The sequence below is a fragment of the Daucus carota genome, chromosome 7 (assembly GCF_001625215.2).
Source record: "Daucus carota subsp. sativus chromosome 7, DH1 v3.0, whole genome shotgun sequence".
In the NCBI taxonomy this organism is placed as follows: Eukaryota; Viridiplantae; Streptophyta; class Magnoliopsida; order Apiales; family Apiaceae; genus Daucus; species Daucus carota.
The window spans coordinates 20,017,439-20,045,312 of NC_030387.2; the positions used below are offsets into that span (position 1 = coordinate 20,017,439).

The window sequence follows — 27,874 nt, forward strand, 5'->3', positions numbered from 1 at the left end:
TCCAGTGGCACAAACAGTAATTACGCGTAAACACGAGCCTCATCTGCAACCGAAAACTAGACATGATCTCTTTCCTGCGACTACAATCTGAGCTAGTAAGTAGTACTGTTTTGTTTATGTTTTGTTTTGCTTGAGCCCTTTGCTTTGATGCTAAGTGTTAGCTTAAAGTTGCAGCAGAACACACACACGCGCACTTTAATCTTTCTGAATCTCATACCTAGGGTTTATCAGTTCTGAATCTAGATGTGTAAAGCTTTGCACATGAGGTAACCTTTTCATACTTTTATGTATGTAAGTATGCACGCACAAGAATATATTTGGTTGTGCTAATAATGGTGTGGTTTCTGCAGATTCATGTTACATTCTGCAGCTTAGCTTCTTCTTTTTATCTGCTGGTATGCTTGTTTTACTTCACTACTCTCTCTCTCTCTCCCTCCCTCCCTCCCCCTTCTCTCCCTCTCCCTCCCTCTCCCTCTCCCTGTGTGTGTGGATATACATATACTAACTAATTAGTATTTGTGAGACTTATTTAGTAGAATTAATATATATATATATATATATATATATATATATAGAGAGAGAGAGAGAGAGAGAGATATATTTGTGTGTGTTTACTTTTCTTTGCATTTTTTTGGGGGAACTTATGAAGGAATGACAGTGTTTTAATGAATGTTGATTAGGGTTTTATTTGAGTTGGTTGGAAAATGGCAAACAGAGGGGGTGGCTCTGAGCAGCAGCCTCCAAGGAGGCTTATGCGCACTCAAACAGCAGGAAATTTGGGGGAATCGATATTTGACAGTGAGGTTGTGCCTTCCTCTTTGGTTGAAATTGCTCCTATTCTTCGTGTGGCCAATGAGGTTGAACCAAGCAACCCTCGAGTTGCTTATCTTTGTAAGTTTACCGTCTTCTATAGATTTGGTGCCTGTAGATTGTTGGTGTTATTTATAATTTATGTCATGGTTGTGTCAGGACTGCCTTCTCATTCATAAATGTTCCCTAAAATTTGGTTAGTGGTCATCTCTCATTTCAAGAATTACAATCTACTTCACTGTATACTCTTTTAATAATAGGAGTAAGCTAATTTCCATAGAATGTACTATCATCCCCTTAGTCACCAATTATTTTTTAATTTGCCTACTAGATGGTGATGGTGTAGGGAAAGTTTAATACCTCTGTATTGAGCTGTTTCGAGCTTTTATAGCTTGCACATCATAGATGAGGAATAGTGCGGAAGAACGACCACACCCCTTAGATATAGTCATATATACTGTTTTGACTTTGGTTCTCAGCAAGAACCTATATTGATGCCATGCTTCATATCATGGTTCAGTATTGAGTGAGGAGAGACTGTTAAGTCATATTGACATTATCAATTGCGTAAGGTTGAAATTAGGTTATCAAGGATATTCCTATGTGTTCTAGACTAATCATTATAAAGCGAACAGGGGAAATTACATGGATATAAGAAAAGGTAACCATGTTTACTAGTATTTATTTGAACAAGATGGAGTAAAATATAGATTGGGTTTCACTTGAGATGAAAAACAATAGTAAAGACGACTATCCGAGTGTACTTAATTTTTAAGTCCAAATTTATTTTTTTAGTTTAATTGTCAATTATTGCAACTGAATTTGAGATGAGTTCGAAAATAATGAGGTACTTACTATGAGTTTGTAATTTGGCTTGACAAAAATTACTCTAGTTTTTTTAGGCCTTGCTCCGAGTTTTTTTGGGAGAGAAAGCAAGTGGATGTAAGTGAAACTAAGTGCGCTTTCACTTTCATCCCACTTTTGGAGTGAAACTATGCTATATTTGCACTCACTTTCACTTGCTTTCGAGTTTCGTCCTTTTAAAAAACTCGGGAGCATGAATAGGAGTGAAAGTTAGATAAATTTATTTCCTTTTCACTTGCTTTCCTCCTTGTTTAAAACTCGGGAGCAGGGTTTTATTCTTTCTATCATGTTTTGTTTATCTTATAAGTTATACATCATTAACTAAAGCTTGTCATATTAGCACCCTTTGTTTGGCGGAAACCAGATTATTACTTGTTTATGCCAAATTATGGTCCACTATCATGAGACTGACAACTCACTTATCTGTATTTATGGGATGTTTTCATGTCAATAAGCATAATATTTGGAGTGCAGGTCGATTTTATGCTTTTGAGAAAGCTCATAGATTGGACCCCACTTCTAGTGGACGTGGTGTACGCCAATTTAAAACTGCTCTTCTTCAACGTCTCGAAAGGGTAAGTTTCACAACTTATCGTACATTCCTTATTCATGCATTGTACATTTTTTGATGTTCACATATAGGGAGTTGCGTTGGAGGACTGATTTTTGATGCTAACCCCTAAATCTTGTCCACCTAGACCAAATAAAGAGAGCGTGCATTGGGGTTGCTCTAAGAAAAGAGCACTGCATGTACTTGGACATTGTGTTGTCCAGGTTCATTTGTGGTTAGGTGGACAGCTACTTTAATACAGTAGCACTATAGTACTATCATTTATTATTATATTTGTATATGTGTATTTGTATATTTAAAATTGTTAATATAGCCTCACATCATCGGTCAATGTATATTTTTTATTAAAAAAATTTATCATTTCATTTTTCCTTCCTGAAACAATAATTAAAATTAAAAAAAAATCAATTTAATAATATAAAATTAATTATTTAATTTAAATTATGTCGTGTCCCCGCACCCGTGTCTAAAATTCGGACGGTGTCCCCGTGTCCTAGATTTTCAGAGATCCCGAGTCCGACACTTGGATATGTGTCGTGTCCGACACTCCGTACCCGAGTCTGAGCGACTTAGCATATATGTGTGATAATAATAATCAAATTAATTAGTTGTTCATTGAATTTGATTCTTTAAATTTAGTTCTTAGAAGAGGAAGGTACATATATCATAGGGGCCTTAATTTCTGTATTGTGGTACTTTTAGTAAGGATTTATTATTGTATAGGTCGGTGTCAGCTGATTATAACAATATTATTTGTCATTAACTAAAATCGACTAAAATAGTTAAACCCGAATCAAAATAAAAAATTAAAAATTGAAATCAATTATTTTGTTTCGGTAATAAATTGGAACCCAACCAATTCTATCACTGGAATAAGTATTACCTATTATTTTATAAATTTGAGACGAAACTTAAGCATTACTTCAAGTCTAGCACGGGCCGTGCCGGTTACACGTTTCGTCACGGGTTGGCGGTCCGTGTTGTGCCGGTTCACGGTCCCCGCCTCCCCAGCCCGTATACGGCATGTTATTTTCTACGGTTCATGCTGGTTCAGCCCGGCCCGGTTTTGTACGTTCACAGGCGGTTCAAAAAGCGGTTTCGGGCTGGTCGGTCCGGGTGGTTCGGCCCGTTTGGCCACCTCTAGCCATAATTTACTTTATTGACATTATGGTATCTTTAGTTACTGTGTTTTGAAGGTCGATATATCTGAAGTTCCTGGTGCTTACTAAATAAATTTGTCTTTTATCTTTGTAAGCAATGCACTATGGATTAGCAGGCATCATTTAGCTGTTTTTTAAGAACTATATATAGACATGAATATTGGAGTATGTACTGAAGGGGATATTTATTAGCTCACTTGTTTTATCTGCAATGTCTTAATCTCCATCTCAATGTTCTTGCGTTTAATAGGCTATCACTATAACTTGTTCAGGAAAATGATCCTACTTTGATGGGGAGGGTAAAAAAAAGTGATGCACGTGAGATGCAGAGCTTTTACCAGCATTATTACAAAAAATATATCCAGGCCTTGCAAAATGCTGCTGATAAAGCTGACAGGTAGCCATGACATGCTGCCAAAATAATCTTCATAAACCTTTCAAATTTTTTTTGGGCATTTTCATGGTTCTAGATTTTGATAATTCATGTGAGATGTGAAATGTTAATGAATATGCAGGGCACAACTTACAAAAGCATATCAAACGGCTAATGTTCTCTTTGAGGTTTTAAAAGCTGTTAACCAGACGCAATCTGTCGAAGTTGATCGTGAGGTTGATTAATGAATTTCTTGCATTTTGTTAATATTATATACTTCATAGTAGAAGCTTATGAATGTATTTAGTTTCGACATAAGTGTTGTTAAATTTTAAAAATTTCTTTACATTACTAATATTGGGAAACAATTACAGATATTGGAGGCTCATGATAAAGTAGCAGAGAAGACAGAAATTTATGTTCCTTACAATATTCTTCCTCTTGACCCTGACAGTGCAAATCAGGCAATTATGAAATATCCAGAGGTTTGTTTTCAAGTTCTGGCATGTTTGCCCTTTGTTTGTGGGGCTATTTTCTAAGTTGTTACTTCTGCTTGTCCGTTTACAGATCCAAGCTGCTGTTTATGCTCTTCGAAATACCAGGGGTCTTCCATGGCCAAGGGACTACAAGAAGAAAAAAGATGAAGATATTCTTGATTGGCTGCAAGCGATGTTTGGATTTCAGGTGATTGTGTATATCAGTCATTTTTTTTTCCAATGCGTTGCGAGTGATTGATTCTCTGGTATAATGTTCCTTGTATATAATAAGTGGAGGGTGTTCGAGATTATATTCAAATGAAAGAATAATTTTAGCAGCATAACTTAACTCACAGTAATTTGCAGAAGGACAGCATTGCAAATCAAAGGGAACACCTTATCTTATTGCTTGCAAATGTTCACATTCGACAATTCCCAAAGCCTGATCAACAACCGAAGGTTTGTCTTAATTTAAACTATGTTTAAAATCTCTATAATCTAATGCATTGACTTGGGATGTATAGCATATGCAACATGAAGTACAGTTTCTAGACTCCTACTTTTTGCCGAGGACCTCTAAAACATGCTTTAAGTCTCAATGGCCAAACTTCATCAAAAACATGCTTTAAGTTTCAATGGCCAAAATTCATCAAAACTGTCAGTTCAAAAGATATGTTTATGTTTAAGTGAATTGAACGTCCTATTCTGGAAGCAAATATTCCTTCCATCCCAAGTTAGGCATCCTAGTTCCTGTATTTCTTAAAAGTTCTTTTTTTTTTTTTTTTTGTTTTGGTTCTATGTATATCACGTTTCCGCCCATATAATTACAATATTTTTGATATTGGTTATAGTAATTTAATGTTGGTGGGAAAGATGTAATGTCTGAAGTTCTATAATGTTGGTTTCATTTTTTGTTACTATAATAAGTTTAATTTTTTGTCTTTCATGGAAGGAGTATAAATAAATGAACTTCGACACTTAGAGCAAATTTAATTAAACATTATACTTGTAAGGTAATTTTTACAAGGATTTTTTTTTTCAAGTCGTCGGCTTCTTTTGTATCATAAACCATCCCTGAATATGAATTTTAAACTTTTGCTTTTTTGACATATTTTTGTGTGATATAAGATTTGTATTGTTGGTGGACTTGGGAGTAAAAAATGAAAACTATATGTGAATATAATGTTATAAATTTATTTTAGTATAAAAAAGGTTCGACTCAATAGCCATGAGTCAACTCAAGACCCATTCCCTGTGTGATGTTACTGTTGAGCATTTATGAAATTCCTCAAGGCGAGCATTGACTTTTGCAGAGTCGACTAATTGCATGGTTAGGTTTGATTTTTTTAATTATTTTGACAAGAGATTGTAATTCAGACTAAAATGAATCTTATGTGATGATCACTTGATAAAATTTCATGTAATCTACATTAAACGGTCAATGAAACTGAAGTTTGTTTGAAAATTGAAGTCTGTCAACTGGTCGCTTTTTCTGAACATGCTGATCAGTGGATGTCACTCTTTTTATTTGATTTGTGACCGTAATTCTGTTTTATGCTTAGTTGGATGAACGTGCAATAAATGAAGTGATGAAGAAACTGTTCAAGAATTATAAGAAATGGTGCAAGTATCTGGATCGGAAGAGTAGTTTATGGTAAGAACTCTTTGTACTCTGTTTTCTACTTCTGTTATAGATATGAAAAACCAGGAAGTGGTGCCCTGCCATTGAAGCTTGGTGTAAGATTTTATTTTAAGACAGTAGGGAAAAATCAACATTTGAGGTGAAAAACATAATGATTATGACCAATATTGTATCTTGTGTTTTTTACTGCTTGATAAATTTGGACCTGAAATTTGTAGCACACAAATGCAGAATTTATGTTGGCATTGGGCCTTATTAGACCTGGTAATGGTGTTCTGCTGTCTTATTTTTTTTTATTTTTTTTTTGTGTTTCGTGTACTTGAAAGTGAAATTCCAATTCTATTGATTTGTTTACCTAATTGTGAACCCATATCCAACCTGAATGTGTCCTATAATTTTCATGTCGTTTTTTCTTGTTTATTAAATTCAAATATTAATATACATAAATAAAAGAATATATTAAAATAATATTTTTAATATGAAATATAGAGAAATATATTTATTTACATGCAAATATATAAAATTGTAAATATATTACTCCCTCTGTCCCTCTCATTTCTTTACATTTTTTTTTGCATTGCTCGACACGCATTTTAAGGCGCATATAAAAACATAGTTTCATAACTTTTTTTTGAAAATTTTCTTTTATGTATAAAAATTTAGATAGTAAAATATTTATTCAGAAGGAAAAAAATTCAAAATAATTCATTAAACTATATTTTATGAGAGCATTAAAATGCGTGCCGAGCCCCCGTCCCCAATGTAAACAATTGAGGGGGACGGAGGGAGTAGATTTTAAATATAAATGAATATATTTTGCATAAAAATATAATTATTAGTTGGTGGTACATATATTTATTTTGGGTACTCGTGTGTTGTGTACCTGAACTGAAAACCCATATCCGACACTGAATTTATCGTGTGCTTTTGTGTTCCGTGTACCAAAAATCAAAAGCCCATATCAATACTTCCCATGTTGTGTTCTTCTCTTTTTTTAAATGCGGGGTCTAGGCATTATTGCATCAATTTCTTAGTTATGCATTGCTTGTGCTCCTGGAAACAGCCGTGAAATTGCATTGTAGAAATTGTAGCATTTATAGTAATTATAGTTTAAACTTTAAATTATCCCTTGTTAGGCCCACATGAACCCTGCCACTAACCACTTCTGTTATAATGGGCGTTTAGTACGCCACCCAAACCTTCAGCACATTACTAGACTCGGTATATTTAAGATGCTTATTATTAATTTTAGTTCCTCAATAAATTTTATTTATAATTATATAGTTACATTTCCTCATTGTATTACATAATTGAAGAATGTTCATACTACATAGATTGGGAAAATAAGACTGTTCTGATGTGCTATGTCCATCGTGTATCCTGCATAATACTTTCAAACATCGGATAAGATCATCCACATCAGCATATGTAGGATCAAGTTTTATTTCAAGTTCTATTTCTTGCTGTAACTCCAAACTTAGTTCACTTCCCTTACTATCTACAATGTGTAGGTTGCCAACAATACAACAAGATGTCCAACAGAGGAAATTGTTGTACATGGGTTTATATCTTCTTATATGGGGGGAAGCTGCCAACCTGAGATTTATGCCAGAGTGCCTTTGCTATATATATCACCATGTATGTCTAAAATGCTTTTTTTTTCTTTTTTTTTTTTTTTTAATTATAGATATCTGTTTTGTTCTGGACAATATATTACTTTTTTTTTATTACTTTGATCCCCTGGGATTATACCTCCTATGCAGATTTTTTGTTGTCTTATGGCAGATTTTGGTTGCTGTGGCTAGTTCTTTGCATTTTATTTTGTACTGCATTGCTAACATAGAAAATATTGAAATTTTGACTGTGTCATATGATTTCTAAATGAATTACAACCATATTTGGTTCCTGATATAATGTACCTGGATTTTTTGGGATATAGTAAGAGTCAAACAAAAGGGACTACTGTTCTGCAAGGCAGAATGTTATGTGCGTAATAGAGGAATCAGCTAGGGTCTGTTACTGTTTCTACCATTGATTGGAAGCTACTGCTTATAACCTGATCTTCCTGATGCATAATTATTCTTCAGCAAAATATTGCTGGGGATTTCTGGCTTGTTAGCTATTTGACTCATGAGGGGTGTGGTGTACCTCATCTGTTCAGAACAGACGGGTATATTGGCGGAATGCAATCAAAAATCAAATAAGATTATTAAGTAAGCTATTTTGATAAACTCAGGCAAAGATTGAATTAGGTAATTAGGTCTTTCTTAATTTTTATATCTACTTATTTGTTTAAAGTTATGATAATGCAAACGTTTCAAGTAGGTTAGACTGAGAAACCATGAGCTCGTCATGAAAAATAAGGGTGAGCTGTATACATCGGGAACTTCCTCAATAATAATGCAGGAGCTTTAGCCCTTGTGCATTGTGTACGACCATGATAGAATTTGTGTTGGAAGATGGACTTCTTTTGTTATAGAACATCTAAGATCGTAGATTGAAAAAGAGAATTGAGCAGAACAGACGAAGTTAGTTTAAAAATTGAAGGATGAGCCGCAAACAGATTTAGGTTTTTATTGTTTCAGACTATATGCTTGCTGCCACGAACCTCAGGTAGGCACTTTTGATTCTGACTGCACAGAAATAGTTTCCAAGTCAAAATTGTACACTAAGTATCAACTGAAACATTAAAATTGTATTTATACTTTAAAATATTACTTTACCTCCTATATAACCATTTCTGGAGATGAGTTTTAGCTTTCTGATTGATTATTAAGCGTTCATCACTCAGTAAATTTCTTATTATTATTTGGTGTTCAGATCTATATCTTGTTTAAAACAAAAAAGCTCGTAATCTTGAAATTCTGCATGTGGATCATTTGGAATACCTTACAGTAAAATCTCCTTCGACTACTCTATAGTCATCATTTTCGAGTACTTGACATGATATTGCTTGTCTGGGATTGTTAGATTATCATAACAGTTATTTGGATCATCATCTGTGTTAGATGGCATTTGAGCTCTATGGCATGCTAGCTGGCAATGTTAGTCCTATGACTGGAGAGAATGTGAAGCCAGCTTATGGAGGAGAAGAAGAAGCGTTTCTAAGAAAAGTTGTTACTCCAATTTATGAAGTAATAGTGAAGGTATTTCTTGTGTTCAATTCGCAATATCAGGTTCAGTTATGCTTTCAACTCTTCATTTGTCAAATTTTTAAGAATGATGCCTGCTATACAGGAAGCTGCAAGAAGCAATAGAGGAAAATCCAAGCATTCACAGTGGAGGAACTATGATGATTTAAATGAATACTTTTGGTATACATGATTTCTGATATATTCTAAATATTGTAGCATATTGAGTATTGTATAACTGGTACTGTCCACTTTTTCGTGCTAGGTCTGTTGACTGCTTCCGTCTAGGCTGGCCAATGCGTGCTGATGCTGATTTCTTTTGTTTGCCTATAGAACAGCTTCGGTTTGACAAAAGTTTGGTAATATTTTGTGCTCTTTTATATGTGGCACTCTTTGCTTCTGTATATAAACATATATCTACACCTCAAAGGACCATAAAAGAGTAAGGAACATGGGAATAAATATTATTCATTCAACTCACAAGGATATTGCAACACATTTGATGCCTGAAGATGAGGCTTGTTTTAGAGTTTACACTGGCTGACTGATACTTTCGAGTACTTCTATTAATTTGGTTCGAAATTCTTCATTCAATTCACCGAGGTCTTTCACCCCACTACTATATTAAATTTTCTAGTGGCAGGCCTGGTCACAGACCAAGTAAAGCTCAGCTTTTTGCTATGATTGCATTTTTTAATATTTATCTTGTAAGCATTATAAAGAGATGTGTATGGTTATCGTTTTGCCTGCAAAATAATCAACACAGATAAGGATCAACATCTGAGATATCTAGTTCAAATATACAGGTAATTACCTGGCGCACATGCAACACACTATCCACCTGACACACACGTAATAGTTGCGTAAATAATAGATGTTCATATATTCCACTAAGGGTCGCGCTCAAGAGAGAACCAATCCCTAAAATAGAACCATAGAACCACTAAGGTTCTGCTGCAGAACCCTAAATTTTAATTAGATTTTTAGGATCTAAATCTAAATACATGTTTTTTCTTCGTTGTGTGTGTTCAAAAATAATTTTAAAACATAATATATAGATATTGAAATTTTTTGCATGTGAAGTTCTGCTGCAGAATCCTAACTAATACTAGAAATAAGGTAATGGTTCTATGGGTTCTCTCTCTGATGGTTCTCTCTTGAACATGACCCATTCGATTAAACCTAAACTCTCTTTTCTCTCTATTTTCTAATTTGATTATTGTATCCCCTTAAATGCCTTAATGACTCCATAAATACTATTTATCGAAACAAATTTATGCAAACTTTATTTTATGATAATTTTAGTTTGCACAATTCCAATTCTTTTTATACATATGCAGACTTTTCGATCCTTTAAATAAGCTGCTTATTAGTTATTACATTTTGCCTTTCTGAGTTCTGTTATTCTAATTTAGTTTGTGTTGAATATTATACATATTTTTACATTATCTTGTGATCTAATTTTTTTTAATTTGATGGCATGGTTTTCACCCTATTATACTTCTAGTTAGTGTTTTTCTAATGAAGTTCCCTTTTAATACATGATAAATCATGACCATTTTGGCTTTTCAGGATATTAAGCCAGCTAGTGGAGATAGATGGGTGGGAAAAGTTAATTTTGTTGAAATAAGGTCATACTGGCATGTTTTTAGAAGCTTCGATAGAATGTGGAGTTTCTTTATATTATGGTTACAGGTATAGTCTCTGTATCATTATTCATCACATTATACTATTGTTTTCATCTGATGTATCTGTCAACATATTACAATTTATTTATAGGCGATGATAATTGTTGCGTGGAATGGTTCTGGCGCGCCAACCTCTATCTTCGAGGCTGATGTTTTTAAAAAAGTATTGAGTGTATTTATAACTGCCGCAATACTGAAGCTTGGGCAAGGTAACTGGAGTTTTCCTTATTTTCAAATGATCTATCTGATACCAGATTGTATGAGGTATTTCAGTAGTTTCTGTGAGAATATGAGTTATGATTCTTCTGATTATGATTCTTCTTATAAAATTATATTCAAATGATGTGTGTTGAGCAGTTGAACATGTATATGTTTCTCGTCATCTTTCTCAAATAGCCTATTAACCCTTCATTTTCCCCATTTTCTTATTTCTGAGATGGGTGAAAGTTAATGAAGGCATTATATGTACTTTTACAATTTGTGTGGGTTGCTCCTCTTCACTTTCATAGTAATTATATACAGTACATGTTATAAAGAAAGATAGTGCAAGTTCATGAGATCAAAAGCAGCTCAGGGTTTTTTAAATGTTTACAATCTGTTAATTGAAATGGCATAGCTTGTGCCGCATCTTCTGAAAACAATAGATAATGCGGGAAGACTTAATTTGAAACAAAAATTGTTCTTATATGTAAGACATTGATTATGCAATCTGATTCTGGTTCTGTGATTTCAGCTCTTCTTGATGTGGCCTTTAATTGGAAAGCAAGGCAAAGCATGCCTTTGTATGTTAAGCTTAGATATGTTTTGAAGGTTGTGTCAGCTGCTGCGTGGGTGATAATTCTACCTGTTACTTATGCTTATACATGGGAGAATCCCCCTGGACTAGCTCAAACCATAAAAGGTTGGCTTGGGGATAGCTCAAACTCTCCTACACTGTTCATTTTGGCAGTCGTAGTCTATTTGTCACCAAATATGCTTGCTGGGATACTCTTTCTATTTCCCATATTTCGTCGATTCCTCGAGAGGTCGAACTACAGAATTGTGATGCTCATGATGTGGTGGTCACAGGTGTATAAAGATTATCTATTACTGTATTTTTTTGCTCTCTCGATGTGTCAATTTTTGATGTTGACTGCCAGTGGTACAGGTGATTAGTTGCAAAGTACTTACTCTTGTGTGTGTGATGTGTTCGCAGCCTCGACTTTACGTTGGCAGGGGAATGCACGAGAGTTCATTTTCTCTTTTTAAGTAAAGCTCGATTTTAAATTTGTTTTATAAATGTCGTCGACAACATTCACACTGTTCATTCTGTTAACTCTTGACTTGTATATTTAAGGTACACGGTGTTCTGGGTGCTCCTTATAGTGACGAAATTGGCTTTCAGTTATTACTTGGAGGTGCTTCTCTTCTCCATTAATCATTGCAGTTTGATGCTTATTATAACAAATAAATCGTCCGGCTACCTTGTTCCATCAAAACCTTGTATTGCAGCACATGTTACTAGTAAATATTTTCAATTTTCTCTTTGCAACATTCTGTTGGTTGGTCTTTGGGCACAGTAGTAACTTGAATTACGACGGTCTCTCTTTGAAATGACTTAAGTTTTAAATAATTCACCTCAAATAATTCTGAGATGAGTAGGGATATAATTTACGGAAGAAAAATTGAACCTAGAGGCCCCTGGACACTGAATTAGTTTAAGATAGAAAATTTTTAGATTTGTACTTGGTATTTTTTGATCAAGTACATATATATATACACAATATTAACTCATTATTTCGCAATTCATTGAAGAATCATTGGTAAATATTGTATTTTCTGTACTTGTCGCTTCTAGGGTAATCAAGGACTAAGAATGGTTGAAACTTTTGTAAGTGATCAATATATAGTACTAGTCGTTATGTCTGGTTCCAACATCCAATTCCAATGCTTAGAATAATGTTCTTGATTTGAAGTTCATCTTGTGATGGGGGAGGGGGTCAAACATTCCCCTGGAATCTGGATAGTATATTAGTATGTGACAGTATTGTCGTCCACATATGAACGAAAAAGTGATGGGAAAGTCCCTTCATTAATTTGCAACTAATTAGATTATTAATTGAATGATTTACTATACTGTATAACAAATGGGCTTTTACATTACCAAGCTTATCTCTTGAACAAATGCTTAAAGGGTTACATATTCTTAACATAATTATATTTGACATAAAGAGTTGTCTACCATGTGATATCCGAATTCCACTCCTTTTTGATATGTTTTGACAATTTGATTTGCAACTGCAGATAAGACCTCTTGTTGGCCCAACAAAAGCTATCATGAGTGTTCATATATCTATCTACCAATGGCACGAGTTTTTTCCCCGCGGTAATGATCTTGACCAAGTAGGATAATGAAATATTCTCTATGATCGATAATTTATTTGATGCCCTTTTGTGATTACCTGTTGCAGCTAAGAACAATATCGGAGTTGTAATTGCACTCTGGGCTCCAATTATTCTTGTATGTGTTTGCAATTGCTTCAATTTCCTTAACTTTGTCCCTTTAATAAAATGTAAAATGATTCCATACATGTTGGTTCTGTTTTAGGTTTATTTCATGGATACCCAAATTTGGTATGCTATATTTTCTACTTTGTTTGGAGGTATCTATGGTGCATTTCGTCGTCTTGGAGAGGTTAGTTGACTTCCCCTCCAGTTTGCTGATCATATTTGAAAGTTGTGGTGTGTTATTACTTGCGGTCTGTTGCCCTAAAGAAGTAACCTTGCTGATTAGTTGGTCAATCACTTGGTTAAAACTGAATAAATTATGTTAATTACATCCACACGTGTAAGGAGGCCTAACAACGATGTGGACACTCACATTTCACTCATTAGCGATTATTTTCATGGCCAGGAGTTACCATTGCCACGTTTAAAAATGTTGTTGAAGTCTAGGCATGAATTGCTTGGGTATGAAAAACTATAATTTTAAATCCTAATAATATATACCTGGTTTCTCTCCAAGGTGGCCCAATGTACTGTTAGTGACAATGGGAAAACATAAGATATCAGTTGGTATGTTTCTAGAAACATTAAGGTTTTATTGTTTATTCTATACAAATCCTTTTTCAGAACTTCTTGCCTCTGTAGAGGTAGCTGGTAGTTGTCCTATTTTTGTATTAAACAAGCTTGGTTATTTCAAATGTGTAAATGACTTGTTAGTACAGGAAAATACATGGCTTTTGGTGTTTATACTGCTACTAGTTTGTTAATTAATCTGTTACTTAATATTGTAGTGTAAGTTAGGACTTAGAAGTTATGAAAAAGACCATGAGAAATGATACCTCTGAGGAGCTATTGTATGTACAATATTATTATAGGTTAGTTGATGCATGGTTATGTGTAGTTTTGACGCAACAAAAGTTGCAAGTCCTTTATAAAGCATTTTCCCCAGAAGTCTCTCTCTCCTGAACTATTGTTGGAACCTTATTCGAACATATAATAGTATATGCTTGATCGGGAAAGTTTGTTTTTTAATCTCTTGAAAATTGGAACTTTTTCTAAAATCTTTTTCCTCAAGACTCTCTCCTGGACTTACTGTTGGAGTGCTACATTTTGGACTTGTCGTTTCAGTAACAACAGTAAGACTGCTGTATCGACTTCTTATAGATCTCGAAATGTATTTTTGTCAATGGTAGTAAATAATGGTTATATATTAGAAGTGATTTTGTATGTATAAACCTTTACCAGTTATTTCTAGTGTGTGTGTGTGTGTGAGAGAGAGAGAGAGAGAGTTGTGTACATACGAATAATAGTTTCTTGGTAGTGTCCTCTCAGAAATTTGTATATCTATGCATACATGCTTTTTACCGAGGTTAAACCCTCGGCCTCTTCTTACCAAGGGAAGAGGAATATCCACTAAAGCGACAAGGCTATACATATGATGACATTAGTGGGTAGGAAATAACTTAATAACACCACTTTTGAGAAAAATTGTTTAAAGTGACGATTAGTACTACCTGTGCATAAGCGCTCGATTTACCTGGTGTTGGGTCTAGTAGGGTGGTCCGCACCCGGGTTTACTTCTAAAGGTTCCCCGTAAAAAAAAAAAAAAATACATATTTCCTGCATTCCTAGTAATTCTTTTGCAGCAATTACTTAGGGCAAATATCTCTTATTTATTGGCTGGGTTCTAAATTTGTATATTTGAGTGTGCCAAATCTCTTGTAGTACATCTATATTAAAATCTTATTTTCCTATACTATTTTGAATTTAATACCTCAAATTTTATTTCATTCATTATATTCATTAGAATTTATTACATACATGATTAAAACTTTTGATTCTATCTGTTATACTTCTTATTTGCATAACAGTCGTCGTTTATCAGATTATCCAATCTTTATAGGTGATGTTTCAGGGCTTGGTTCTCTATTGTTACTCACAAGTTTCAGCCCTTCTTTTACTAGTGATCCAAGAGAATATCTTAGCTTTTGTCTATTATGTCTTTTTACTGATTCTCTATGTGTGTGTATTCCGTGTACTTATATGTGGTGTCCACTGTCCAGATTCGAACTTTGGGAATGCTAAGGTCGCGATTTCAATCATTGCCTGGGGCTTTTAATGCCTGTTTAATTCCAGAGGAAAAAACTGAGCCAACTAAGAAGAAAGGACTTAAGGCCACTTTTTCGCGAAATTTTGCTGCGGTTAATTTCCCTTCCTCGTGTTTTTCTCTTACTCTCTAGGCCACTAATTGTATCCTTAATATTTTAATTGGATATAATAAATCTTAATCATGTGATTTTTTTTATCTGTTAATCATCACAGATTCCTTCTAATAAGGAGAAAGAAGCTGCAAGATTTGCTCAATTATGGAACAAAATTATCACTAGTTTCAGAGAAGAAGATCTTATCAGCAACAGGTATGCATATAGATTGTATCGAGGGACACAGCATTGTCCACTAGAATGTTTGATCATCATTCCTGCCTATTGTTTTGTGGATTTGAACACCTCGAACCTTTTGTGAAAGTTCTTTTAAGTATAGATGTTTGCTCAAATACTTTTCATCTATAGGGAAATGGATCTGTTACTTGTTCCGTATTGGGCAGACCGTGACTTGGACCTCATACAGTGGCCTCCGTTTTTGCTTGCAAGCAAGGTACATGCACCATTTTTTTTTTATTATATTTTAAAATGCTTGTTCTTCAATATTTAATATGATTGTAGTATGTTGACTCTTTAGTTCGCACAAGACATCTAAGCAGTAAAGGACAAATGCACGGAATATAGGTTATGGGTAAATAAGAAACTAAACCCATAGATTAATTGTAATCGTATTATATATCAAAACAGTCCAACCAGGTTGCTGTAAAGTACCATGGAACTAATTGTGAAAGACAAGGAAGATAGTAAAAATATAAAGATGGGGCAACCGAGGTTTGAACTCTTAATGCCTGAAAAAAATTTATAGTTGCACTGTAGGGGTGAGCAATAGTAGCATTCATGAGAAGAAATTGAACCCAATTAAAGTGGTCATTTTTAGAGAAATAAAATCTAGCAGTAATCGCTTTGAATGGTTTTGGTTGGTCAATTTTGCATTTTTAAGGTATTGATATACAGTTCTCAAGCTGTAGGCATCGTTCGGCGAATGGCAATAAAGCCAAGCACATAATATAAGCTTCCTTGAACTGTAAAGTTCATAAAATTCTTGCTTACATCTGATATACTCGGTGTTCCCACTCCTGTCACAAGTGTTGTAGAAATAAGTACGCAGATCTTGCTCTATTATTTAGAGTTGATAGACTGCCTCCAGTAATATACTCTGCTGGAAAAATACTCATGATGCCAAAATCATGATTGTTGCACGAAGGAAAAAAGCAAAAGCCTTTTGGAATGCAGTAAAAATACACTAAAATGTAAGGGAGTTGCACGAAGATGTTAAAAAAGCAAAAGTATTTTTTTTTTTTTTTTGGTAAAGAAAAGCAAAAGTCTTTTTAAAATACAGTAAAAGTACACTAAAATGTAACAACACAAGAATGAAAATGCACCAAAATGTAGTTCATTTCAAAACCCTTAGTTCACAAAGACAGTTCTGTAATCTTATTCGATATTATAGAAATCCGTGTGTCCTTGTGTATGGGAATCTAAACGCGACCTTTCACTGAAGACTAAAGAAGGGGTAACTTCTTCAAGATTCAGGCCTCAACTCATATACAACTGGAGAGCATAATATTTTTCTTCTAGACTGCTCAGTGATCAAGTTTTGACAAAATTCTGGACACTTTATTTTCTGAAGAATTACTCATATGATTAATATTACTCTCGAAAAGCGAAATACTGCATGCTGTTTATTTGATGTTAAAGTTGAATAAATTACTTAGGATTTCCTTGAAAACAAAGTAACCATATATTGTTACAGGAATGTTTGCGGGCACTATAATGTTCATCTTTTAGAATCCTTCTGCGAACCCTTCCTGTGGCAGAAATTGCTGAGTGTGAAATTTACTAGGCTATTATCACTATTGTAACACATTTTGTTCTGCTAGCAATAATTTAACGTGTTTAGTTACAGATTTTCCTTGCTAAAGAAAGATTCAGCTGATTAATAATCGCTAGTGGTCTTGAATTATCTTCTAAACACTGAACAGATCCCAATAGCATTAGACATGGCTAAGGACAGCAATGGAAAAGACCGAGAGCTGAAAAAAAGGATTGAGGCTGACAATTACATGTCATGTGCTGTTAGTGAGTGTTATGCTTCATTTCGGAACATTATTATGGCTCTGGTTGAAGGTGCTCGTGAAACAGAGTAAGTTCTCAATGCACCTGCAATTATCTATGGAGGCATTACACTTCTTATAAATATTTATCGGACTTCTTTTTAGCTCATGCCTTTTACCTTTATTGATCATTTTGCATGCTTATGTCAGGGTTATTGACTACATATTTTCTGAAGTTGACAAGCACATTGAATCTGGTGATCTTATAAGTGAATACAAAATGAGTGCTCTTCCTAGCCTCTATGATCACTTTGTGAAGCTTATCAAGTACTTGGTAGGTTTCTTGACTTTATAAGCATGTTATTCTTTTGCTTGTGTGAAATCACATATGGAAAATTTTAATTGAATAAACTGTTTACAGTTAGACAATAAGAGGGAGGACAGGGATCAAGTCGTTATCCTTTTCCAGGACATGCTTGAGGTTGTGACTAGAGATATAATGATGGAAGATCATATTTCCAGGTAATTAGCTTCTACATGTTATCTTGGTGTTCTGTTTTAGTTTAGATACCATATCTGACGATGTCAACATGTGTAGTTTGGTAGATTCGATTCATGGTGGATCAGGACAGGAGGGGATGACCCCTCTTGATCAGCAACATCAATTATTTGCATCTGCTGGAGCAATAAAATTTCCAACCAGGCAATCAGAGGCTTGGAAGGAAAAGGTGAATATACCTTCAGATTTAGTATGTATTTTTGTACTTTTGGTTTTTATGTTTTATAACGTTTTTTTTTTGGTCGAACTTTGACAGATAAAAAGATTGTATCTTTTACTTACGGTAAAGGAATCCGCTATGGATGTACCATCAAACTTAGAAGCTAGAAGGCGCATATCTTTTTTCTCCAATTCACTATTTATGGACATGCCTTCAGCGCCTAAAGTTCGGAATATGCTATCTTTCTCGTGAGTCTATTTTGATTTTTTTAAAAAAAATAAATGCAAAATCTACTATATTTTGTATTTCAATTGCATCTTGCTTTACTCATAGTAGGTCCTTGGTTTTGCACTTATTAAGCTTATTTTTGTCTTTTTATGTGTGCATATTTTCAACTGGAAGGATAATGATGATAATTTTGTATGCACTTAGAAACAAAATTGTCAAGTATCCCTTAATTCCTAACACTTGAGGTCTAGGGACACAATCAATTGCTCAAGTTCTAACCATCGGTCCTCCCATAAAAATTGGCCCTGGATGTAATAATATCTTGCATATACATAACATATTTAGGATAGAAGCTTATAGGTCTGGCACATAATAAAAGTATAATTGAAGTTGTATTATCCAGCGACCCCTGATATATCTTGATGTTTAACATAGACTGTGCTTGTAGTGTTTTGACTCCATACTACACCGAAGAGGTGCTCTTCTCATTGCATGATTTGGAAGTTCCGAATGAAGATGGGGTGTCCATTCTCTTTTACTTGCAAAAGATCTTTCCAGGTTTGCAATTTTTACGGGCCAGCATTTACCAGTCTTCCTTTAGCTAGAATCTCGTCCTTTCACCTTTGTATTTGTTTTTTCATTTCTGTTCCTCAATTTTGGCATCATACTGTAGATGAATGGAATAATTTTCTTGAGCGAATGAAGTGTAATAGTGAAGAAGAACTTAGAATGTTAGAAGAACTAGAAGAAGAATTAAGGCTTTGGGCATCATACAGAGGCCAGACGTTGACTAAAACTGGTAAAAGATTTATCATTTTAGCTTTATTTTTAACTTCTTGTTTCCTTAGTTCTTCCTCCAGGTGTGGGGAAGCTGGGTTAATATCTCTTATAAGGTCTTGTATCTACATATTTCTTTTAGATATTACATGTTCAATAGACTGACACATTCTACTACTGTCAGTAAGAGGTATGATGTATTACCGCAAAGCCTTGGAACTTCAGGCCTTCCTTGATATGGCGAAAGATGAAGGTAAGTAGTCCTGTGGTGGATAATGGTGGTAAAATGTTTGTTCAATACTTTAGAAATAATTTTTTTCATCACTCTTCAGATCTTATGGAAGGCTACAAGGCCATTGAATTAAGCGAGGATCAGATGAAGGGCGAAAGGTCCTTATGGACACAATGTCGAGCAGTTGCTGATATGAAATTTACTTATGTGGTTTCTTGTCAGCAATATGGGATTCACAAGCGTTCTGGCGATCCTCGAGCACTAGACATTTTAAGGCTTATGACCGTGTACGGATCAATTCTATATGACACTGTACTAATTGGCTGATTTGTTCATCTTCTTTTGTCATTTTTCTCTTAAAATATATTTCTTGAGCAGATACCCGTCTCTTCGCGTAGCTTACATTGATGAGGTGGAAGAGCCTAGCAAGGATCGGAAGAAGGTTAACCAGAAGGTGTATTACTCTGCTCTAGTAAAAGCTGCCATGACAAAGTCAGATTCTTCTGAACCAGGACAAAATCTGGACCAGGTATATTTTAATCTTGATTATAATATCAATACATGAGTCACATTACTTCAAATAAAAAAACTGAATGTATATCAGCCTGATTTTGTAAACAAAGAAAAATAACAGGGGCAGAGCCATGTATCCCCAGAAAATGCCATTGCTCACCCTGGAATATCAAATATATGGTTTGTATACATAATAAGTTTACAAAGAGCCAACAAGGTGTTGGTGCGGTGGTCGAGCTCTGGTACCCCCTTGCGAGAGGTCAGGAGTTCGACTCCCTGGTGTGCGTGTGTAATCAATGAGCAAAAAAAAAAAAAGTTTACAAAGTCCAGACTGTTTTTCTGGTACATGGTGTGAATGAGGCGGATGTAATTAGTAATAAAAATCAGTTTTTTTTTCTTGACTAAAACATGTCTGTTCTAATATAATGGGGAGTTGGCCCCAAATATCCAAATTTGAGGTATTAATGCCCTAAATATCAGAATACCCGATAAATGGCCCTCATTGACATGTAGAGACGCTCATGGTGTAGCCTTTTGGTTAAAAAACCAAAACGCTACATCGTGTAGCGTTTTAGTTTTTTTTTTTTTTTTAAAAAGAAGTGAAGACGCTACCGTGAGTAGCGTGCAAGCGTTTGGTTTCAAATTTTTTAAACTAAAGTATAAAACGCTACTATCGACAGCGTCCGCGTATGGTTTTTTTGATTTTTTTAATTTTTTTTAAGTCAAAACGCTAACCACTGAAGCGTTTATACTCAGTTGTGTTCAATATGAAACATAAAACGTGACTAAAAGCAATGTTTAATGCTGTGTTTCCAAAGCTTAATATTAATAAATGTTACTTCTTGTGCTGTTTGATTTTTTTTTTTAATTTTCATAAAATTATTTTAATTTTAGATATAAATAAATCCTTCTAAAATTTAAATATGAACCCTAAAATATTAAAAAATATTAATATTAGCTCACTTTTTAAAACTGGTTTTTCGGCTCGGTTTTTCGGCTTCCGGGCCTTCAGCCCTAAAGCCTCGAATTAATTAGGGTTTAGGCTCACATTAATTGGGGTTTAGGCTCAAGGGTGTAGGGGTCGGCCAATTTAATATACAGTACGAATTAATCATTCTGCAACCCAAACCTAAACCCTAAATGTTAACGATTGTAAATTAATTTATTCCGCCGGTTTCTCGGCTTTAGGGCCTTCGGCCCTGCAGCCTCGCATTAATTAGGGTTTAGGCTCGAGGGAGTAGGGTCTACCGGCCCTACACCCTCAATCCTAAACCCTAACCGTTGGCCAATTTAATATACAGTACGAATTAATCATTCTGCAACCCAAACCTAAACCCTAAATGTTAATGATTGTAAATTAATTTATTCCGTCGATTTCTCGGCTTTAGGGCCTTCGGCCCTGCAGCCTCGCATTAATTAGGGTTTAGGCTATCCTAACCGTCGGCCAATTTAATATACAGTACGGATTAATCATTCTACAACCCAAACCTAAACCCTAAATGTTAACGATTGTAAATTAATTTATTCCGCCGGTTTCTCGGCTTTAGGGCCTTCGGCCCTGCAGCCTCGCATTAATTAGGGTTTAGGCTCGAGGGAGTAGGGCCTACCGACCCTACACCCTCAATCCTAAACCCTAACCGTCGGCCAATTTAATAACCCATATATGAACCTTAAAATATTAACTGACTGTTAATTTACTTTTCAATTATTACTTTATTACTCCCTCCGTCCCAAAATAGTTGTCACATTTCTATTTTTGTTGGTCAAATTGACTAAGTTTTGATCAAAAACTATAAGTCAATGACTCATTGTTTTAAAAAACTGAAAATTACATCTTAAAGTAGATTAATAGTTATTTCCGGTAACATATTTTTTTTATTTTATTAATTGATAAAATATTAATAAATTTCAGTCAAAGTTTAGTCAATTTGACCGGTACAAAACCAAATGTAACAACTATTTTGGGACGGAGGGAGTAGGAGTAAAGAAAATTATTTTAAAAAAAGAAAAAAGAAACAAAAAGAGTTGGGCTTGGGCTTAAAGTTGTAAACGCTAATGCGTTTAGCGTTCCCTCTTTATACAACACGCTACTTCACTAGCGTCTTTACTTGTTATTTGGGGCCATTTTTACAAAATCCGTTATTCAGGGCATTAAACTCCAAAATTTTGTTATTTAGGCCCTTTTTTCAATATAATGTGACCTAATATGCTTGCTATATTAGTTGTGTGTGTCATAAAGTGAAGGCCTTGACTACTGTTTGGTTTGAGGTCCTGATATGCCTCAAGTAAGTTGTCTTTTTCAAGGTCCTACCAAAATTTTATTTTGCGGTGCCCTGTTTGTTTCTCCCTCAGACTATGTGGATAACACAGAGATCTGTGTGCATTTCTGAAATCCAGGATCCTTGTATATGTATATGTACAAAAGTAGTTCGATCAGCAGCAGATGCATCCCAAATCAATGCCTAGCTATCACAGACATAAGGAGCCCAATTACAGTGTAATGCATGAATGGTTAACGCATTAACATGGGAACAATCTTGCTAATAATAATCCTACAATTATTGGTGGAAAATAGTGCGGTCTTCCATTAGTGTGTTGTGCTATTGGTAGAATTATGTATATATTAAATTATCGTTTATTTGGATATATGCAGGGTCAGTTAGCTAATATTTTTTCTGTTTCGCTTGGTTACTTGAACCAACCTGACTTGAAAGTAATCACAACACTTTCGTAAAGTAATAAGTTTTGCGGGATGCTGTGGTATTTTTGTGCAGGTTGTATATCGAATAAAGCTTCCAGGACCTGCTATCTTAGGTGAAGGAAAGCCAGAAAATCAGAATCATGCTATTATCTTCACACGTGGGGAAGGCTTGCAAACTATAGATATGAATCAGGTTTAGATATTTAAAAAATTTGTACTGCGATTTTATTTTTCTGCTAATTAACAACTCACTTATCTCCTCATATGTAGGATAACTACATGGAAGAAGCCTTTAAAATGAGGAATTTACTTGAAGAATTTCTGAAGAAACATGATGGTGTCAGACATCCTACTATTCTTGGTCTTCGGGAGCATATTTTTACTGGAAGGTATATTTACTAGTTTCACCTGACCACTTGTGAAGTACTTTACTTTCTCTGATTTATTATTCCTCACTGTTTCCTTATTACGTGTGCAGTGTTTCTTCTCTTGCATGGTTTATGTCTAATCAGGAGACAAGTTTTGTAACTATTGGCCAAAGATTATTAGCAAACCCTCTGAAGTAAGCCAGCCCTCTTTCCTTGTGTTATGCAGTCATCTACTTTCTGGTAACTTTGAAATTGAACGAAGGATTAAGCTGAGATTTATTTAGAAACATTACTTAGATCAGTCTTGATTTGTTTATTTGTGCACTGATCAACTCATGCACTATTACTTCATTTTTAGAGAACTACTCTCTACTACAGGTAAATCTGTTAGAGCCTTAATTCTAGTAAGTCTTATTTTAGTATAATGTCTCTATCTTTTGGAAATACATCGCTCTTTAAACTGATCAGAAGTGGATTATGTCCAAAAAAATAAATTAGAAAAGTATACAATAATGTTAAACAAGGACTATGAATATGTAATAAACATATTAAGCATTTATGCATCTCAATCAGAGTTATTCTTTTAATCCGAAGATGCTCGGATAACCTGGTGCTACTAAGCTTGACGTAACCTGCTATGATAATGACAAAGGTATAAGATATGCTTTGAAATCTCAATCAAATGTTATAAAAAGAATATCCTGTATTTATAGGTACAGCGAGCTAATCAGAGCTACAAATCAGCTATCACATCGCACCATATCAGCCAACAAATTCCCCTAATATCGGCCTATCATATCACATAATATCAGCCTCTAAATAAGCCTAATAGATCTTTTAAATATCAGTGTCCTACAGCTATCAATTACATATTTACAGCTATGCTTAGAGCATCTCTAACCATGAGAAGCCCGGGTAACATAGTTTGTCGATCCACTACAGGTCTGTAAGAAAATTACACATCACTTATTACCATATTAAAGTGATAGATTCTATTTATAACAATCTAAAATATTAGTAAGATACTATTTTTAAATTATAGCCAACCAATATAGCCAATACCATCGAAGCAAAATGTCTTACAGCTTCAGCAAATTTTACATAACATCCTACAGGTCCAATTTAGCCAACCATTATAGCCAACCCCATTGGAGATGCTCTTAACTACTACAAGATACACTGAATTGTAATTTCAGTGATTACATTTGCCAGATAATTAAAGGGGAGTTATTAATCTTGATTAGAGGTTCTCCAATCAATGCAAAACCAAGATGACCAAGAAATGTTTTATGAGATGAAAAAACGAAGATATAGAAAAACGTAGAGACAAAGGCATATACAGAAGGGATATTGAAGCACCTATAAGCAGTTTTTGCTACAACTTGGAATTTAAATGAGCAATCAATCAAACATCGGATAAATGATTTAAAAACATGGTTATACATGTTTTCATGTTACATCTCGAGTCAATGCTCTTGTTAGACAATTTTTCAGTTGTTCTGACTTGTTTTGTGGAAGTCATAAGTAGCACTTGATGAGTAAATTTGCTGCTTTAAAGTTTCAAAATTATAAAATAACAGCTATTCATTTGTCCTTATTCTTTTTTCCGTTCAGGGTTCGCTTTCACTATGGCCATCCAGATGTTTTTGATAGGCTGTTTCATCTTACTAGAGGAGGTGTTAGTAAAGCTTCCAAGATTATTAACTTGAGTGAGGACATTTTTGCTGGTAAGTTCTTATTCATGTCCAGCAGTTGCAACAAGTTGTAAGGTAGTATTGTGCATGTGTTTGGCCTAATATGTCTATGAATTGCAGGCTTTAACTCAACACTCCGTGAAGGCAATGTAACGCATCATGAATATATTCAAGTTGGGAAAGGTCGAGATGTTGGCCTTAATCAGATCTCACTGTTTGAAGCCAAAATAGCTAATGGGAATGGAGAGCAGACTTTGAGTCGTGATCTCTACAGGCTTGGGCACCGTTTTGATTTTTTCAGAATGCTATCATGTTATTTTACAACTATTGGTTTCTACTTCAGTACCTTGGTACTTTTCAGAGCCTTTACATTGTTTATGCCTTATTGTTAGATATATGTCCTCTAGTTTTCTGAGATCTACATTATGTCGTTTGCAGGTAACTGTACTTACTGTCTATGTATTTCTTTATGGGCGTTTGTATCTTGTTCTTAGTGGACTTGAAGAGGGTCTGAGTACTCAACCAGCAATTCGAGATAACAAGGCACTACAAGTGGCTCTTGCTTCGCAATCATTTGTGCAAATAGGATTTTTGATGGCATTGCCTATGATGATGGAAATTGGCTTGGAAAGAGGTTTCCGGACTGCATTAAGTGAATTTATACTGATGCAATTACAACTAGCACCAGTGTTTTTCACATTTTCACTTGGAACTAAGACACATTATTATGGAAGAACTTTACTTCATGGGGGTGCAAAGTATAGACCTACCGGCCGTGGGTTTGTGGTTTTCCATGCAAAGTTTGCTGAAAATTATCGACTGTACTCCCGCAGCCACTTCGTCAAGGGACTCGAGCTTATGCTTCTACTTGTTGTGTACCAAATATTTGGGAAAAGTTATCGGGGAGCCCTGGCTTATTTGTTGATCACTGTATCTATATGGTTCATGGTGGGCACCTGGCTTTTTGCCCCATTTCTCTTTAATCCTTCTGGCTTTGAGTGGCAAAAGATTGTTGACGATTGGACTGATTGGAACAAGTGGATAAGCAATAGAGGTGGTATCGGTGTGCCACCAGAGAAAAGCTGGGAATCATGGTGGGAAGAGGAACAGGAACATCTTCGACATTCTGGGAAGCGTGGTATCATGGCTGAGATATTGTTGTCTTTACGATTTTTCATCTACCAGTATGGGCTAGTGTATCACTTGAACATCACAAAGAAAACCAAAAGTTTTCTGGTAAGTAAGGGCTTATAGTTTGAGTGTGATTACTGTTAATCTGTTATATACAAAGCTCCTCCATCAGTTTAATTTAGGCTTATTATACGTTTCATTATTTTATCAGGTTTATGGCATATCGTGGCTGGTGATATTTTTGATATTGTTCGTGATGAAGGTAAGAGAAAGATACACATTTGTACTTGTATCTTTCTTGAGTGTATTAAGGACAATCATATTCCTGAGCTCCTTTATAAAAGAGATTGTATGTACGTTTATAATTTTTTTATGTTTCATATGGACTTTAATATAAGAAAGACCTGAAAATATTTACAAGGATGTATATCATTTGTGTGTGTGTGTCTACACTCCAATAGAGACAAGTTAATAGAAAATAAATAGAAAACAATGCTATTAAGGAGAATAGGATGGGTTATGGGGCACGGGGATGGACCCCGAGGTGGGCCTTGGTGGGACCTAGTGAGGCTGGGATGGGGCCTAAGGGGGCTCTTGGGTCTGTCTGGAGCCTTAGTGAGCCTCTAGTGAGTAGTGATGTCATATAGAGGATGGGTGATGTCATATAGTGGTTGGGTGACATCATGTAGTGTGGATTTTTTAGTGGTTTTTTCATCTATTTTCTATTTTAGTGGTTTCTAATTGATCACTTGCCTAGATATAAATATATAAACTCTTGTTATTAGGCATTTAGCTAAGGTAATTGCATGACTGCTCACTGTTGTGCAAAGTAAGAAGCACCCAATAATATCTTAATATCCCGCAATCACTTAAATGCAGTTTAGTATGGTCATTTGAGATGTTATCTATTTTGTGTTAGAAATTCATGCACTATGATAGTATTTAGTTGAATGTTTATCTGTTCATTATTGACTTTGTCAGTTTGTATATTGTGATCAGTTTGAAAGCTTTGATTTCTAAACCTGTGTAAACTATTACCAGACTATCTCAGTTGGACGACGAAAATTCAGCGCAAATTTTCAACTTGTGTTTCGGCTCATCAAAGGATTGATATTTCTTACTTTTATTTCCATCTTGGTAACCTTGATCGCGCTCCCCCACATGACGGTGCAGGACATTATTGTTTGTGTTCTTGCCTTCATGCCCACCGGTTGGGGTTTGCTTCTGGTCAGTATATATCCTTCGTTTTAGAATTATTGGTAGCATCTACCTAATTTATACTTGTGAAATCCTTTCTTTAGTAGTATTATTCCTTTCTAATTTCTGTAACAAAGGTTATAGATGGTTATTTTTCCATATTATAGATGCATAATCAGTTAGTCTTTTTATAGCTGGACAAATAATAAAGCCTAGATTATAGAAACTTCCTGATGCCAGGTTTTTCTTATGACAGACCGAAAGTTTTACATGAATTATTTTTTTATTTATATGAATATACGTTGCATGCCTAATCATGTCGTATAGTATCATAACATGAATTGTTTCTTTACCAGATTGCACAAGCATGCAAGCCTCTTGTTCATCGATGTGGTTTTTGGGGATCAGTTCGAACACTTGCCCGAGGTTACGAGATTGTGATGGGTTTATTTCTTTTCACTCCGGTCGCTTTTCTTGCATGGTTTCCATTTGTTTCAGAGTTTCAAACTCGTATGCTATTCAACCAAGCATTTAGCCGAGGTTTGCAAATTTCTCGCATTCTTGGTGGGCATAGGAAAGATCGTGCATCGAGGACCAAGGAGTAATTTTGAAGGCAGAATCAGATACTGTATTCAATGCTTTTTATAGGAAAAAAAGGGGAAATTTTAAATGTCACAGGAAGAAGTGTTTATTTAGTTAAGTTTGTAAACTGTCATTCCTCAAGTAAGCTGCTGGTGTAGATGCAAGTATGGGCAGCAATTTTGGGTATTTTGTGGAGATGAAAATTATTTAGCATTGTAGCATTCCATTGCCTTATACAGAAACAAGTGAGGTTAATACATTGCCTTGTATTCTGGTACTACTCGCTCTGTTCTGAGATATAGGTCTTTTGACACACA

At 34.9% G+C, this 27,874-nt stretch overlaps 1 protein-coding gene across 2 annotated transcripts; it reads left to right on the forward strand.

Annotated features, from left to right (window-relative positions):
- LOC108195910 (callose synthase 3-like) lies at positions 1-27,874 on the forward strand. Of its 2 annotated transcripts, none has more exons than XM_064082156.1 (44): positions 1-95; positions 351-395; positions 681-891; positions 2,149-2,249; positions 3,678-3,802; positions 3,921-4,014; positions 4,153-4,263; positions 4,346-4,462; positions 4,621-4,713; positions 5,817-5,908; positions 7,408-7,534; positions 8,905-9,042; positions 9,134-9,210; positions 9,293-9,386; positions 10,600-10,722; positions 10,807-10,924; positions 11,449-11,783; positions 11,911-11,963; positions 12,052-12,112; positions 12,999-13,080; positions 13,166-13,215; positions 13,303-13,389; positions 15,263-15,400; positions 15,522-15,616; positions 15,770-15,854; positions 17,344-17,504; positions 17,626-17,749; positions 17,837-17,937; positions 18,014-18,143; positions 18,231-18,382; positions 18,811-18,920; positions 19,036-19,161; positions 19,324-19,392; positions 19,472-19,658; positions 19,750-19,900; positions 22,659-22,778; positions 22,856-22,974; positions 23,064-23,147; positions 24,568-24,680; positions 24,768-24,997; positions 25,086-25,883; positions 25,990-26,040; positions 26,820-27,005; positions 27,332-27,874. In XM_064082156.1, exons 3-44 carry the CDS (start codon positions 705-707, stop codon positions 27,578-27,580), a joined length of 5,844 nt encoding a protein of 1,947 aa, XP_063938226.1. In that variant the 5' UTR covers positions 1-95; positions 351-395; positions 681-704; the 3' UTR covers positions 27,581-27,874. The 2 variants fall into 2 exon arrangements, with proteins under 2 accessions (XP_063938226.1, XP_063938225.1); XM_064082155.1 differs by lacking the exon at positions 1-95 and adding an exon at positions 102-266.